General features: G+C 42.1%; 1 protein-coding gene across 4 annotated transcripts in view; it reads left to right on the forward strand.

Moving 5' to 3' along the window:
* MYO1D (myosin ID) overlaps nucleotides 1–17,848 on the forward strand; it is a 347,920-nt gene that overhangs the window by 177,242 nt on the left and 152,830 nt on the right. For all 4 annotated transcript variants that reach the window (XM_081218208.1, XM_081218209.1, XM_081218210.1 and 1 more), the window contains exons 17-19: nucleotides 11,894–12,117; nucleotides 16,439–16,583; nucleotides 17,475–17,579. In XM_081218208.1, the coding sequence (XP_081074334.1) occupies nucleotides 11,894–12,117; nucleotides 16,439–16,583; nucleotides 17,475–17,579 (474 nt within the window). The remainder of the gene's footprint in view (nucleotides 1–11,893; nucleotides 12,118–16,438; nucleotides 16,584–17,474; nucleotides 17,580–17,848) is intronic.

Genomic DNA, 17,848 nt, shown 5'->3' on the forward strand with positions numbered 1-17,848 from the left:
TCTTCTCATGTTTTATTAGCTACGACCAATAACCATGGCCAGGAGATGTTAAAAGGCAAAATGCTAAAGAGCCTTTGTAAATGTAATAAAAGTTTAGCTTATTTCATATATAAAAAGCCCTTACAAATCATTATGTAAAATTACAAATATGTGACGGACAAAAACAAGGAATGAAGAGAGAATTCACAACAGAAAAAATTCTAATAGCCAGTGAATTTTTTATATTCCTAATCAAAGCAATTGAACCATAGCGACAATATGTTATCCTATATCAATCTAGTTAATTCTTTTTAACTCTTCGCATGATAGAGTTTGGAAATGAATACTTTAGTATGTGGCATTTGGAAATATAAATGAGTCACAGCAGCAATTCTATTTCTAGAATTAGAATATGTACAATGTTACTCCTAAAATGATATTTTAAATTGCAGAAAACATCAGAAATACCGCACAGTAGGAGGTTGGTTAACTGAATTATATGCATGTATCTGGTTGAGTACTGTGAGGCCGTTCAGAATCACATTATAGGAGGATATTTGATCACAGGGGAAAATGTGCTTGATGTATCAAATAAAAAGCATTGCAGGGCTTCCCTGGTGGCGCAGTGGTTGGGAGTCCGCCTGCCGATGCAGGGGACACGGGTTTGTGCCCCGGCCCGGGAGGATCCCACATGCCGTGGAGCGGCTGGGCCCGTGAGCCATGGCCGCTGAGCCTGCGCGTCCGGAGCCTGTGCTCCACAACGGGAGAGGCCACAGCAGTGAAAGCCCCGCGTACTGCAAAAAAAAAAAAAAAAAAAAAGGCATTGCAAAGCACTTTATGATTATTATGTGATCTCAGTTTTGTGTAAAATATGTACATAACCATGAAAGAAAAATGAATACATTTGACCGCACACAATTTTTTTAAAAGACAACTTCTGTATGGTAGTATACCATAAATAGTACCAAAAGATCATTGGCATACTGGAAAAAATATTTAAAATACTAATAACAAAAAGATGATTCCCTTAATTTATAAAGAGCTCATACAAATCAATAAAAGACAATCCAAAGAAAATGGATTTAAAAGCTAGAAATATGCAGTTTATAAAAAAGAATTTTAAATGACTGATAAAAATGTATATGTTATATTTATATTGAAAAATTAATTATATTCCTGTTGACATCCATTTTAAATCTGTTCTAACTTGATTGGTATATAACTAAGAAACTTCAGTCTTCAAATATTATGTTATACAGGGCTTCCCTGGTGGTGCAGTGGTTGAGAGTCCGCCTGCCGATGCAGGGGATACGGGTTCGTGCCCCGGTCTGGGAGGATCCCACATTCCGCGGAGCGGCTGGGCCCGTGAGCCATGGCCGCTGAGCCTGCGCGTCCGGAGCCTGTGCTCCGCAACGGGAGGGGCCACAACAGTGGGAGGCCCGCGTACCATTAAAAAAAAAAAAAATATATATATATATATATATATATTATGTTATAAAACATTTCTTGGGAAAGAAATAGATTAGGTAGTAGGATTTTTCAGATTTGTAAGTACAAGGTGTGTTTCCGGTAGGATTTTCAGTAATATAGTTATAGCTATGTGTACAAGTATAAAAGCTCAACATCACTGAGAAAACCTAGCATTTTAGTTTAGATTTTTCTCTAAATCGTAGCATTTCTGTCTGTCTCACCACAGCATTTTTCCAGCATGAGCTACCTAATACTCTGATCATAATAGTGTGTTGCCTACTATTATGATAAATCATGCACCCGACAGTGCAGTTGTATTCTTTTTTTCTCTTTGGCATTGAGTTATGACCAGGAATGATCTTCATAGTTTTTTAATCATATTATGTTCAACTTGTATAAATTTGAACTGTTGAAAAAGTATCTGTCCTTAATAAGTGTACTTTTTCTTATCCTGCCATTCCGCTTTACATTAATTACAGTCTAAGACAGAAAAATAAAAAAAGGAAGCATATTTAATGTTTACCCAAGTAATCTAAGGGGCCTTTTCCAAATTATTTCCTTCCCCCAACATTCTGAAATCCCCCCCCAGGAAGCATCATCACCCCACATCACCATCGGTGTGAACACTGGAAACCGATAGTATATTTGGGGTACAGGGATACATTGAAGAGCACTGGTCTCAACAAAACCCTGCTGGCACCATCACCCATTGCCTACAGCCAGAGCCAGGCTCCTAGCAAGAGCTGTGAATATGAATCACATTCCTCTGTAGAAGCAGGGTTTTTAGGTCTGAAAAATGACTGTTTCTCAAAGCCAAGCGTTTGCCAGCAAAAAATATATTAATGTATGACTTCAAGAAACTTATGTCAAATGTATTCCCTGCTTTTTTAATGTTGAATTATTAGTAAGAGAAACATAAAGCAGCAACGTACAAATATATGTCAAGCATACGTGCTTTAAAAACCTATTTTTAATGTATATCAAGTGTCTAGCATAAGGCCTAGTACGTAATAATGAAATAATGTTTTCTTTCCCTAGTCTGAGGAGTCATAACAGTAATCAGATGAAAATCAAAGATAGTGGTTGGCAATGCTATGTGCACTTTAGATCAGAAAGAACCTTTAACACTTTAAAATTTTTGTTCATTATCAGTAGCTGTTAAGATAGAATATGAGTATGTGCTCTTATAAATCATCTAGTGTAACATCCTTGCTTTACAGCCGAGGCACCTGAAGCCTGCCAAGTAGTCTGTAGGGAATGCTGGCCTCTCCAGGGAAAGATTCTTTTCCCTCCACCCCAACTCCCCGCCAGTCAGGCAGCTGTCCCTCTCGCAGTGCTGGACTTCCTTGAAAGAGCCTCACTGTGACAGGAATTCAAGCTTCTTTACATGGAGGTTTCCATTGTTGTGGCCTTTGAGCAGATCTCACTTTTTAGGGGATCAGTTGTAGTTGTTTCCCAGTTATCTCACAGGCATGTTTGGTTTTTCCTAGAATATCATAGGTGTCCCCTGTTTTCCTCTATATCCCCAATAGAAACCAAACGTACGGTGGGAATTTGGGAAATTCTTATAGAACGAACAAATGCTCAGTAACGCTTATGCCACCATGGCATGTTTTGGGATGGCATATATTGAGCCCCTTCAAAATGAATGAGTAATCTATGTACAAAGGGTTCTGTAGTTAAATTTTGGTTTTAAATTTTAAAAATTTAAATGTTTTTAAATTTTGTTGAACAAAGTTAAAATAGGTTTACTTACATAGAACTTCTTAGAGCTTTTAATATGCTAATGTACATTATGAATGTCCAAAAAGGAATTGCAGTATGCAGCCTTCCTGAACTTACTGAAAATGGAACCCTTTTTTCAAGGAGCATTTCAAAGGCACTATGTTCCAGAATTCACTTTTGAAACTCTATAGAAAAGAATGTTAGGATGCACCTTTGGCTGGTCCTTTCAAATACCAGTTATTATCTGAGTTTTTAGAGATGTAGGGGACCATTCAAAATTGAGATCATTTGCAAGCGTCTGAAACAAAGGTTACTGGGTTTGGGGTTTTTTTTTTTTTTTAAGGAATTCTGCATGTTCTAGATGCTAGATATAAAGGAAGAAAAGTCAGAACATTTGTTACATAAGATAAAAGCCCAACCTGTCCCCTGACTGGTTGATGAGCCACCTCCGTCTTGGATGACAGTGGATCTGAGGGTGGACAAGGCAGCAGGTGTCTTCACACAAACTTAAAACATCCCCAGATGCCTCGTTGGATCTACTGAAATGTCCAAACACTTGACCCAAACCCTGAGGTTCTATGTCAAAAAGCAGTTCTGAAATAGCCTTGACCTGAGCGATTTTTGAAGATGAATTATCAACTTTGTACCTCTTAAGAAAAAAAAAATTTTTTAACCAAACAGAAGAAAGCAGCCACTTCAGTAGAGCTCCACAGGCAGTTTACTTTTGAACAAGATTGAATCCTGAAAGGCCCATCAGAATTACTTAACCTGTTAGCTGGAATAATTTTGTTTTCATTTATCTTCAAAATAATTGCAATTTGATTTTTGACAGAGTTAATGTTGAGCTAGTCTTCTGACAATAATTGACTAAGAGGTTCAATTGCTTCTTGAAGTTACCGTTACAAGGAGGTTGTCAGACTATAGCATCATCATATTAGGTGACAATTGTATGCACTAAAGAATTTCTAGGCTAATGGATCTGGAGAAGGCCTAATAGAAAATGTATGAGTCCCAAATGAAGGTTCACAAGTCAACTAACTTGGCAAGTTAGTCTACCAGACCAAGGTAAAGCTCAGGGGTGATCATTTCTAAATTACACCTCACCCGCACATAGTTAAGTCCATCAGGATAATTTATAATGATCAGGCTCACACATGCTCTTTTTTTTTTTTTTTTTTTTTGGCGGGGAGGGTCTCTTTATTTGAAGGTTTTACATCTGTTTATTGACTGAAGATCTGGTTATTTCATTTCTTTTTTTAATTTTTATTTTATACTGGAGTATAGTTGATTTACAATGTTGTGTTAGTTTCAGGTGTACAGCAAGGTGATTCAGTTATTCGTATACATGTATCTATTCTTTTTCACGTTCTTTTCCCTTATAGGTTATTACAGAATATTGAGTAGAGTTCCCTGTGCTATACAGTAGGTCCTTGTTGGTTATCTGTCTTCTATGTAGTAGTGTGTATATGTTAATCTCAAACTCCTAATTTATCCCTCCCCTCAACCTTTCCCCTTTGGTAACCATAAGTTTGTTTTCTAAGTCTGTGAGTCTGTTTCTGTTTTGTATATAAGTTCATTTATATCATTTTTTTAGATTCCACATATAAGTGATATCATGATATTTGTCTTTCTCTGTCTGCCGTACTTCACTTAGTATATTTCATTATTTCTTAATTTCTCCCCTAGGTCATCTGAAATGCTATTAATTTATCTGTAAAACCAAGGAATTTTGTGTCAAAATTTGTGCTAAGAACTTACAAATTATATTCACTGGGTCTTAGTTTCTTCTTGGTACATATTAACCTGCTATTCTGGTAAAAACATGGGTACCACACTAGCATTTTAAAAATAGCACATCAGGTCTTTATTCATTTTGTCCCTCATAGAGATATTTGGGTTGAAGAGGAATAACTCAGAAAATTTCTTCTGTCTTTGAATCTTCCTTTAAAATAACTCCTTCGTTAATCAATCATGAAATATTCCAAAATGGATGTCGTATTCTAAATATGATGGGATATGGATACCAAAGATAGATTTTGTGTATTTTACAATTTGCTCAGAGTTCAACCTGGTACCTAAATAAATTCTCCTCCCCCACAACTCTTTAGCAACCATATACTGTCAGAACTCAGCCAGAATTACTGTATGGAGGACTTAAGGCTAGAAATAGAAGAAAGATGCTTCTCCCAGAAGTTGTCCCTAGGCATGGAGGGCCTGGGAAGCTTGGAAGCTGGAATTTTGAAGGATTTTGGTTGTAGAAACTAAGAGAATATCCAATTCAGGGCAACAGGGAGCTGTTTGAGAACAGGCAGAAAAGACCCAACACCCATAATGACTAGAAAACAAAAACATGGAGAACTAGAGAATAACAGAAAGCTGACCTGTGTTTGTTTCTGAAGCTAAACTGAAGATATGTAATTGACCTACTTCTTAACAGAGTGTTACCTAGGATCCTACATCTTTTGCAAAGTGTATCTTGTACTTTAATGACTGACAGATGTTGCTTTGAAATGCCTGACCACCAAGGAAGAGGAAAACATGGTTGAATTAAGATGGCATTATAAAACATCTGGTTAGACATGACAGACTCTGCTTATATCTACTCCTCTCAAAACCCCTCAATTAGCAGTAAGGGATGAAAATTGGAGAAACCCACAAGGACAAATAGAACCCTAATGGAAACAACAGCAGAAAAGAGGCATCAACATAATTTTGGAAGTAAGTGAACATGTGGTTAGTCCCCCAAGCTGGTGGAGAAAGCTGAAATCTAAGAGCCTGCAGACAAGCAAGCCAGGTCACCCAACCATGGGGCTGCAGGAAGATTCAGGATGGGAAGGACCAGGTAGGTACTTCTATAGGTAGGGGTGAGGGGGGGGAGCTGGAGGAGTAGAAGGGTTGAAAGTCTGTATAAAGAGCAATTATAGCGACTTCCCTTTTGGCGCAGTGGTTAAGAATCCACCTGCCAGTGCAGGGGACACGGGTTCGATCCCTGGTCTGGGAAGATCCCACGTGCCACAGAGCAACTAAGCCTGTGCGCCACAACTACTGAGCCTGTGCTCTAGAGCCCGTGAGCCACAACTACTGAAGCCCGCGCTCCTAAAGCCCGCAGTCCACAACAAGAGAAGCCACCGCAATGAGAAGCCCGCACACCGCAACGAAGACCCAACACAGCAAAAAATTAATTAATTAATTATTTTTTTTTAAAAGAGAGCAATTATACACCCAGCTCTCCTAACCTCACAAAGTTGGAGGAGCTACCTGTCTCATTCTGATAGAAGACAAGAAGTTTACTCTGAAGAAATTGAACCAGAGAAGCTCTGGGCTTGGGGACACCATGCACCAGTGGAGGAGAGAGGTCAGGCACCATGTTGAAATCAAGTAAATTAGGTGAAAGTCTAGGTACGAAAGATTTCCTCCAGCCCCCTTCACTCAGAATTCTGGCAGCAATGAGAAAACGGTTTAAGGTACGGACATTACTGGGGTCCCCCACAGATGGCTGGTCCCCACCTCATCACCCTGTAGTGAAGTCCACCACCCACAAAGCACACATACAGAGCTTCCAAGTGGCTTTTCACTTTTCAGTGAATGGACAGCCAAGGATCCCCAGACATTCAAGCAAGGCCTCTAGCTCAAAAGACCAAGACCAAGACAAACGGGAGAAGAGGGGATTTATAGGTAACAGATGCAATGCAGGGAGCAGCATAAAAGGTAAAACCATAATTCATCTGCTTGAGAGGAAGGATGCTTTTGTAAAACAAGAGCAACATGCTTTTAAAAGGGATATTTGGAGAACGAGGAGGGGTTCTTGAAAGTGGAAAACGTTACAGCAAAAATGAAAGATTCAATATCAGGCTTGCTAGATGGAGTTGAAAACATTCAGTCACTCAACAAATACTGGGTTTTTTGTAAACATCTTTATTGGAGTATAATTGCTTTACAATGGTGTGTTAGTTGCTGCTTTATAACAAAATGAATCAGTTATACATACACATATGTTCCCATATCTCTTCTCTCTTGCATCTCCCTCCCTCTCACCCTCCCTATCCCACCCCTCTAGGTGGACACAAAGCACCGAGCTAATCTCCCTGTGCTATGCGGCTGCTTCCCACTAGCTATCTTACATTTGGTAGTGTATATATGTCCATGCCACTCTCTCACTTCGTCCCAGCTTACCCTTCCCCCTCCCTGTGTCCTCAAGTCCATTCTCTGCATCTGCATCTTTATTCCTGTCCTGCCCCTAGGTTCTTCAGAACCTTTTTTTTTTTTTTAGATTCCATATGTATGTGTTAGCATACGGTATTTGTTTATCTCTTTCTGACTTACTTCACTCTGTATGACAGTCTCTACATCCATCCACCTCATTACAAATAACTCAATTTCATTTCTTTTTATGGCTGAGTAATATTGCATTGTATATATGTGCCACATCTTCTTTATCCATTCGTCTGCCGATGGACACTTAGGTTGCTTCCACATCCTGGCTATTGTAAATAGAGCTGCAATGAACATTGTGGTAAATGACTCTTTTTGAATTACGGCTTTCTCAGGGTATATGCCATATGACCCAACAAATACTATTGAGTGGCTACTATGTCCTTGGCACTGTTCCAGGCAGTGGAGATTCATCAGTGAGCAAAAGAAGCAAAGATCCCTGGCCTAGTAGAGCTTAAATTCCATTAGAGGGAGAGCATAAACAATACAATCATATGTAAATTACAGGTGTTGTAAAGTGTTAAGTGCTGGAGGCAAGAGAAGAAAATAGAGCATGGTACAGAGAGTGGAGAGTACCAGGAAGGGAGGGTGGACAAGGGGAATTTTTTACATAGATGGTCAGGGCCGGGCTCATTGGGAAGGTGACAGCTGAGCAAGGACTTAGAGAGTGAGGAAGATAGCCATGTGATATCTGGAGGAAGATCCTTCCAGGCAGAAGGAAAGGCCCTGAGACAGGAGGCCTGTTCAGGGTAGAGCAGGGCCCAATGTGGCTGGAGTGAGCCAGGGAGAGGACAGTGGAAGGAGCTGGGCGGTGACAGTACCAGCTCATGTGGCCCTTGTGGGCCAGGGGAGGGGCTTTGGCTTTCACTCTGGGGGAGCTGGAGCACCGCGGCAGAGTTTTAAGCAGAGAAGTGACACGATCTGACTTTGGTCTTAAAAGGATCACTCGGGGGACTTCCCTCGTGGTGCAGTGGTTAAGAGTCCGCCTGCCAATGCAGGGGACGCGGGTTCGAGCCATGGTCCGGGAGGATCCCACATGCCACAGAGCAACTAAGCCCATGCGCCACAACTACTGAGCCTGCTCTGTAGAGCCCACGAGCCACAACTACTGAGCCCATGCGCCACAACTACTGAAGCCCGCACGCCTAGAGCCTGTGCCGCGCAACAAGAGAAGCCACTGCAATGAGAAGGCCATGCTTGCTGCAACTAGAGAAAGCCCGTGTGCAGCAATGAAGACCCAACGCAGCCAAAATTAATTAATTAATTAATTTAAAAAGAAAAAAAGGATCACTCGGCTGCTGTGTTGAAAATTAACTGTAGGGGGTCAAGGTACTGAAGAGAGGAATTGTGTTTAAAATTCAGTAGCACGGCTGTGTGACCTGTGGCCCTCATGTTCTCTTTTTATATACCTCGGTGTGTCCTCCAGTTCACCCGCTCTGTTCGCCTGTATCCTTGGCTCCACCTAAGAAATGACTTGCTTGCCCTCTCCGTCACCCTGATCCCTGCCTTGTACCTTCTGATAACTTCCTCTCCCAGATCCCATCAGGTCTCCTTCAGGGTTCAGCCCCCGCTGTCTTGCATCAGATCCTGAAGCACATAACGTCTCGTTGGTTCCACTTCTAATGTTCATGTTGTTGAATGAGGGCCCCTCTGGCTCCCTGGATTTTTGCTGAACCTCTCTAGGCATAATCAGATAAGCATTAAGCATTTGCTTATTGAATATAACATTTAATTTTCCCCCTTTAGACACTCTGTCATCAGGCTGAGTCCTCGCTGGAGGTAAGCTTTGTATGACTTGAAAAACCCCACAGTTTAAGCTCTTTAAACAAAGAGGGAAATGGGAAGATCTGTCTCATACCTTAAGTTCCAACCTTCAGACCCTTCATGAGACGATCAACCACAGCCCTTCGCCCACACAAAGGCCTGGGGAGCGTAGCCGTTTATAAGGGATTATAAGGGAAAATACATGAATCATTTTTTTGCATAGAAATCATTTGCCTCCGTGGTTTTTCACTGCTACTTTTTCTCTGATGTTAGAAAAATAAATAAAGCCGAAGGGACTTCTGATAAAGTTGATGATATAACTGCAGGCTCACAAAATTCCTTTCTCTCAAATAATATAGTTAATATAACAGATGTAATAATGTAAACACTATTGACTTTAAATTTTGTGTGTGTGTGTGTGGTACGCGGGCCTCTCACTGTTGTGGCCTCTCCCACTGCAGAGCACAGGCTCCGAACGCGCAGGCTCAGCGGCCATGGCTCACGGGCCCAGCTGCTCGGCGGCATGTGATATCTTCCCAGACCGGGGCACAAACCCATGTCCCCTGCATCGGCAGGCGGACTCCCAACCACTGCGCCACTAGGGAAGCCCAACTTTAAATTTTTTATGTAATTATTATTGGGATTATAAAGGACAGGTAATAGTGATGGTAGGACGGCTAAATCACCCATTTCTGTAATTTGGATAGGGTCTCAAATGATCCACCAAGAAATAACAGTATATGTGTATTATACAGCATATGTGTATACTGTGTATATGTATGTGTCTACATATAAATAAATTATATGTGTATTTAACTGCCACGAGAAGAAGCAGTTAAAATAGTTGGCATGAAATGACACTGTGAGATGGGGAGGTGGGCTTAAGTGGGCAAGGGGCAGGGCTGCTGTCTTTTTTATAGCATTTTTGTGCTATCTGATTTTTCAACTACACAAAACCTAAATAAACTAAGGACACAGATGAAATCTAAAAGGTTGTCCCCCCCCAAAAAAACCCTACACCTTAAAAAGTACCTACTTATACATTTTTTTTCAGATTATACTAGAGTCTAACCAAAAACATTTTAATAAAAAATCTTTATAAAACACTTTTTGAAAATTATAAGATTGATTTCCAGTATAGATGTGGCTCCAGGGGGGTCTTAATTTCCTTCTTCTTAAAAAAAAAAAAGTATGAAACTTTAAAAATGTGTTTTCTTTAAAAAATTGAATCACAGATTTCTACCCTCTAATTGTCCTCTTTTGGTTTTTCAAGATACTAAAGAAGGGACCTTTATTTTAGCACTTGGGTGGAGGCCTGACAAAGCTGTGTGCGTGATAGATTCGTCTACAAGAAGAGAGGCATCTTGACTAAAACAGGTTACTGTGCTGATGCCACATGCAGCAACGAGTGACTTTTCACCGCCTCTTTGTCTTTCTATATTCTGTTTATACGTGAGCTCCAGGTTCATCAGAAATTGCTCCTGTGTCGTGTTTCCCTCACATATCTTGGTTTTTCTTGACCCATTAGTTCCTCTTTGGGGTCCGTGGATGACCTCCTCATATTTGTACAGCAGGCTGGAGAGGAAGGGCTTTGCAAGCACATGGTACCTGTTTAGGAGCCTTCATGAAGACCAGCCTAAAATGGCTGAATAAAAGAGGTATCATACCAGTTTTTCTGAGAGAAAGTGGTGGGCACAGTTGGGGATCTAAGAAGAAATATAAGAACCCTGAGCGATCCTGGAGAACCCATACTGTGGGCTTTGAACTGGAGGTTGAATATCTTGGTTCCGAGAGGCCAGAGACAGGGAGGGGAGTAGTACCATCAACCTAAGAATTGGGACAGTCATTTAAGTAGCAGCAGTGAGTACCACCTGGAGCGTGATGGCGATGTGTACAAGGAGTTTATCCAAGAAAACAATGAGGAAGTTTGGGGTCTTGGGACTTTAGTAGCAGAAAGGGAGAGAAAGGGATTTATACTGGAAATACCGTGGAAGAAAGAATACGTTTGGTGGTAGAAAGCATATTTAGGGGAAGAGCTAATAATGAAGATTACACCAAATTTCTTTTTACTTGAGAGGTTGAGAAGTATGGGATCCTGAGAAAAATATAAGTATCTGTGAATTCACCATGTTTGGATAAAGCAGGCACTGAGACGCTTACGTAATGTCTGATTGATTCCTGATCACTGAAAAAATTTAACAGATTATTAGGAACTTGTTTTTTACCCTTTCTCCAGGAATACATCTAAATTCTTGGGACTTTACCTGGGGAGGGTGGCTGCACAGGCTGTGTATAAGTCAGTTCATACATCCAATGCGACATTACACTAGTGGCCAATGTGTATAATCTATGCAAAGCTAGGTTTCATAAGAGAACTATGGATGCTGATGGCTTTGTGTTCTGACTCATCTTGCTTCCTTTCAACATTCTTAAAATATTTATCCAAAGATAATGGCATTTCGGCTTTCTTCTTTACACGACCGTAAAGTTAGAACAGGGCTCTGCTTCAGACTCCGCGCACGCCTCCTTTGGAGGTAACGAACAGCTAGACACTGAATCAAAATGACGGACGTGACCCCTAGTGCCACCTCTTGGTGGCGGCAGAACTGACATGCTCTGGCTGATGTGACGCATACAAATTGCCAGGTTGAGCTTCTAAGTGAAGGAGCCTCTGTGATTTCACCGTGATCTACTACTCAGCCAACCAGCAACATTTTCCTTTTTTTTTTCCTCTATTGCAAAGGTGTGGCGGGGCACCCTGGCCCGTATGCGGTACAAGAAGACCAAGGCAGCTCTGACAATTATCAGATACTACCGGCGCTACAAAGTGAAGTCGTACATCCACGAGGTGGCCAGACGCTTCCATGGCATCAAGACCATGAAGGACCACGGCAAGCACGTGAAGTGGCCAGCCCCGCCCAGAGTGCTTTGCCGTTTCGAGGCAGCCCTACAGGCTATTTTTAATAGGTAAGGACTTGGTATGTGCTGCATCCGTTTGTGGCAGTACACGTACTACATAAATTTACAGATCTGAGACTGTGACATTAGCTCCACCATTTGCTACATGATGTTGCTTTTACCTTGTGTCTCCACCTTCGTAGATTTCACTTTCAAAGGGCATTTGCCTACCCCTCCGAATAATAGAACTGTCCATTTATTTTTCCATTAACAGTGAATCAAGCCAAGTTTAAGATAAGCTAGTGGCATGATGCCTCTACTTTCTTTTACTGGCAAAAAGAGAACTTTATTAAAACCACCACACATCACTCACACTAGGAAGTCTGTTCATCCTTTCAGAGCAGGGGTTCTCTATCCCACACCTGACATTCACAAGGAGTTTCTAAAACACACTGATGCCCAAGTCCCACCTCCAGAAAGTCCTGTTTAATGGTGCTGGGGAGCGGAGCCCAAGCGGAGGTCCTTTTTAAAGTTTTCCAGGTGACTTTAAAGTAAAAGGCAGAAAACACTGTTATAGAGCAAGCTATTTTTTTAAACAAATAAGTAAATTAATTAATTAATGCCCATGCAACATTTGATACCTTTCCAGCTAATCTTCATTTTTTTAATAAACTGCCCTGAATCTGACTTTGTAGTTACTCATAGCTCCTTTCTCCTCGTTTTTTGAGCTTGTTTGTTGACAGCATGCACCAGATACGTTTAGCTGTGTCTCAGATACAGCCATAGAGTCGCATAAACTAAGCTGATAGTTCTCACATGTGGTCATTTGGCATTATGGTATTCCACCAAGAACACCACGAACTAATTAACGTATTGATGTAATTGATGTATTGAAAGTAAATCAATGTATTGAATGGCAGATATCAAAAGAAAGAAAATGCATGCAAGGAAAACTCTTTAATACATATCTCATTTGCTTTTAAAAAAATGATTGCTCATAAAAAGAAAAGAATAAAACAGTAGAGCATTATTGAAAGCGAAAGCACCCCAACCCTCCATTCTCCCATGCAATACTATAAATGTTAGCTGTAAATCTTGGCAGCCTTTTTACTGAACAGATAAATTTTTTTTCATGAGTTGTATCCTCTGTCACCTGCATTTTTGACATAATCTAAAAAGTGATTAAATGATACGTGAATACACGCTCATTTCTTTTGAAGTGACATAGGAACTTCCCCGGAGGTCCAGTGGTCAAGACTGTGTGCTCCCACTGCAGGGTCATGGGTTCAATCCTGGTTGGGGAACTAAGATTCCACATGCTATGCGGTGCAGCCAAAAAAAAATTTTTAAGTAAATAAAGTGACATAATATAAAAATTTACAGGATATATTGGGCTTCCCTGGTGGCGCAGTGGTTAAGAGTCCGCCTGCCGATGCAGGGGACACGGGTTCGTGCCCCGGTTCGGGAAGATCCCACATGCCGCGGAGTGGCTGGGCCCGTGAGCCGTGGCCGCTGAGCCTGCGCGTCCGGAGCCTGTGCTCCGCAACGGGAGAGGCCACAACAGTGAGAGGCCCGCGTACAGCAAAAAAAAAAAAAAAAAAAAATTTACAGGATATAAAGTTGAAATCCTCCACACCTCCTCTTGTCTCTCCCCATTTTATTTCTTTCCCCTAAGATAACCACCCATTAACAATTAGTTTGTATCCTTCTAAATCTTTGTCTGTGCACTTACAAACACATACACACACAAGAGAAGCATGATACAGTGGTTAAGGACACACACCCTGGAGCCTGGGTTCATATTCTAGCTCTGCCACTGACTAGCTGTGTAACCTTGGGCAAACGAGTTAACCTCTCTGTGCCTCAGTTTTCTTGTCTGTAAAAGGGCCATAATCATAGCACCTGCTCATAGGGTTGTTGCAAGTATTATGAGTAAATATGTATAAAGCATTTCAGATAGTGCCTGACACATAATAAGTACTATGGAAATGTGTGCTTATACTGTGAGTGTGTATGCATTTGGGTTTTTTTCCCTCTCTTTTTTTCCACAAGGAAGACTCTGTGTATGGTTATATGACTTTACTTAAAAATAAGTCTTGGGGCTTCCCTGGTGGCACAGTGGTTGAGAGTCTGCCTGCTGATACAGGGGACACGGGTTTGTGCCCCGGTCTGGGAAGATCCCACATGCCGCGGAGCGGCTGGGCCCATGAGCCATGACCGCTGAGCCTGCGCATCCAGAGCCTGTGCTCCGCAACGGGAGAGGCCACAACAGGGAGAGGCCACAACAGTGAGAGGCCTGCGTACCGCAAAAAATAAATAAATAAATAAATAAGTCTTGGAGACCTGTCCATCACAATAAATAAAGATCTATGTCATATTTTTTTTTTTTTTTTTTTTTTTTTTTTTTGCGGTATGTGGGCCTCTCACTGCTGTGGCCTCTCCCGTTGCGGAGCACAGGCTCCGGACGCGCAGGCCCAGTGGCCATGGCTCACGGGCCCAGCCGCTCCGCGGCATATGGGATCCTCCCAGACCGGGGCACGAACCCGTATCCCCTGCATCGGCAGGCGGACTCTCAACCACTGCGCCACCAGGGAGGCCCATATGTCATATTTTTAATGGCTGCAAAGAATTACTGATTTTGATGATGTTGCACTGTAGCCTGTACAGTCTTCTTTTTTAGACTTGGAGGTTTTATGTAGGCCTAGAATTGATTATTTTTTGTAAAACTCAGTTTATTCATTCAGCAAGTATTTACTCAACACCTCCTGTGTCACAGACACTGACCTAGGTTCTAGGGATACAGTGACAAACAAGAAAGACGTGAAATACTGTCCCAGCCTTCTTAGGGCTTATAGTCAATGAGCATTTTGAAAATAATACATCTGCTCTGTGTCTTGACTGTACACACACACACACACACACACACACACACACACACACACATTGAATGAATCTTGCCAGCTGTGTTAATCTAGTTCAAAGGCACACGTTTTCTGTAAAGGGCCAGATAGTAAATATTTTAGGCTTTGTGGGCTCCCATATGGTCTTCGTCACATATTTTATTTTGTTTCGTTAAACACGTAAAAACTATTCTTAGCTCTATGGGCCGTGTTTGGCACAGGCTGTAGTTTACCAACCCCTGGTCTAGTCACTGTATCATATTTCATTTATTCTTGCATTTTTGATCTGTGGAATCCTGAGAGAAGTGTGTTAAAGGATTTTGCTGTGATTGTGGGGTCTTGTTTTCTTCTACTGCCTTCGTGTGTGTCTAATCGTACTTCACCTCGCTCCCACTCCTCCTAGTAATTCTTTTTCATCCTGGGAAGGCTGGGAGCCTTCCTCACCCCCAGCTTCTTCACGTGGTCAAGGCTGCTCACTTTTCCGGTGGCAGCTGTTGTCGTCTATGCATGTTTAAAGATGGCAGTTTGCATGATCAGGATGAGAAGCGTGTGCTGTACCCCCACCCAGGTTGGGTGGCTCGGGTCCACATTCCCCGGCACAGCTGTTTACCATGGGTCTCTGGAGTCTGTCAGCTGTGGACCCTGTCCTGGGCCCCTGTGGGCAGTGAAGAGGGGACAAGCTGACCAGGCACAGGGCCCCCTGGGCTCTGTGGATCCTGGCCCCGGCTCTCCCTCTGACACCCCCTCCTGTTCCCCTCCCCCAGGCCCCTGCTCCAGCTGCCAGGACTCCTTGCTTGTCCTCTCACACACCAAACAAGCTCACACTTCAGAGCCTTTGCACGCACTGTTTTGTCTTCCTGGAACAAGTATCCATACAGCGGGCACCTCCACTTCCTGCTCACGTATCCTTATCGGGTGCCTCCCAGACCACCCTCTGTGACTGACACCTGCTCCCTGGCCCTTCCCTCTGCTGCACTCCTGTCCCCCTTTCCTTGCCTTATTTTCTTCCATACCACTAATCACATCATCCATACTGTGTATTTAAGTATTGGTTATATCTTGTCTGTCTCTGCTGTCTAGAATATCAGCACCTAGCACAAAGGACCTTCACCTGTTTGTTTACTGCTGTGCTTCCACTCCCTAGAATGGCATCTGGAGTTTAGTACATGCCTAGAAAACATTTGTTGAATGAATGAATGATGAATCCAAAGTTCCTACACCCTAACTATACATGTAAGAGAGTCCACGTATCACTAAATTCTGGTTGCTTCCAAAACACGCAAACAGCAAAGGAAGTTCTACAAAAAAATCTCTGTCCACATACAACTATGTGTATTTTAACATGTTCTATGTATATTTTGGAAGCATATTACTTTTTTTAGGGTAGCACGCAAGTAATTTAATTCTACTTAGTGGCTGCTTCAGTTATTTTTGAGAATGAATGGGATGTTCTTTCTAAAGTCTCATACATTTTGCTTGTTTACTTATAGATGGAGAGCATCCCAGCTCATCAAGACCATACCTGCTTCAGACCTGCCCCAGGTTAGGGCAAAGGTTGCAGCTGTGGAAATGTTGAAGGGTCAAAGGGCTGACCTTGGGCTCCAGAGGGCCTGGGAGGGCAACTATCTTGCTTCGGTAAGTCCAGGAGGACAAAGTGGAATCCACTCCTGCTGCTCCCTTAACAAAGAAAGGGAAGAATTTTTCTCTAAGTATTTGTAGAAAGACTAAGACACCTTCAGAAACTAAATTTCTATGAGATACTAAACTAAAAGATTTTATTGCTTCTCAGTGTACGATATTTGATGTTTCCCTCACTTTAAAGAGAGTTCTCTGTCTTGTATCCATATGAATTAGGTACCTTCAATAATCTGGCTTCGATCATTTAAACCTTCCCTTGCATAATTCAGCACCTATTTGTAATTACCACCTTTGTATCAATTATTCCCAAAGCTGGATTTCACCCTCTCTCCCATTCCCTATTTTTAAAATATTCTAGGATCGTTGGTGTTATAATAACCCTTTAGTAGCTTATCATCTGGGATGGGGAGGTAAAAAGTACATGTGTGAAGTTATGTGAGTAGAGTTATAAAGCAGTAAAAGACTGCCTTCTCATCTAAAATGTTAAGCAGGGCTTCCCTGGTGGCACAGTGGTTAAGAATCCGCCTGCCAATGCAGGGGACACGGGTTCAATCCCTGGTCTGGGAAGATCCCACATGCCGCGGAGCAACTAAGCCCGTGCGCCACAACTACTGAACCTGCGCTCTAGAGCCCACGAGCCACAACTACTGAGCCCGCGTGCCACAACTACTGAAGCCCGTGTGCCTAGAGCCCATGCTCCACAACAAGAGAAGCCACTGCAATGAGAAGCCTGTGCACTGCAACCAAGAGTAGCCCCTGCTCACCGCAACTAGAGAAAAGCCTGTGCACAGCAACAAAGACTCAACGCAGCCAAAAATAAATTAATTAATTAAAAAAATAATAAAATGTTAAGCATACTCATTTTATCATGTTTCCTTTTTCTTTCAGAAGCCAGATACACCTCAGACCTCAGGCACCTTCGTCCCCGTTGCGAATGAACTGAAACGGAAGGACAAATACATGAACGTCCTCTTTTCCTGTCATGTCCGAAAGGTAAGGCAAGCTTGAAACAGACCTCCTTGGAAAGAAAAGACTGATTTCAGGTGAAACTGACTTAGCTATGACCCCAGTAAAACAGAACAATAGGTACGTAACTGGCTGCATCATCAGTGAGCTCTACCTGTGTATATGGTGAGGCACTGATGGAATGGCTAAGTGACTACAAGTTTGGGGTTAGGCTATAAAGACTAATTAGGGAAGTGAATATTTTTGGTAGCCATTTCTTTTTAAGACAGGAGAAGGGGAATCTCCTTGAGGTCAGG

Source organism: Mesoplodon bidens (assembly GCF_964165515.1).
Source record: "Mesoplodon bidens genome assembly, chromosome: 19".
NCBI classification, from domain to species: domain Eukaryota; kingdom Metazoa; phylum Chordata; class Mammalia; order Artiodactyla; family Ziphiidae; genus Mesoplodon; species Mesoplodon bidens.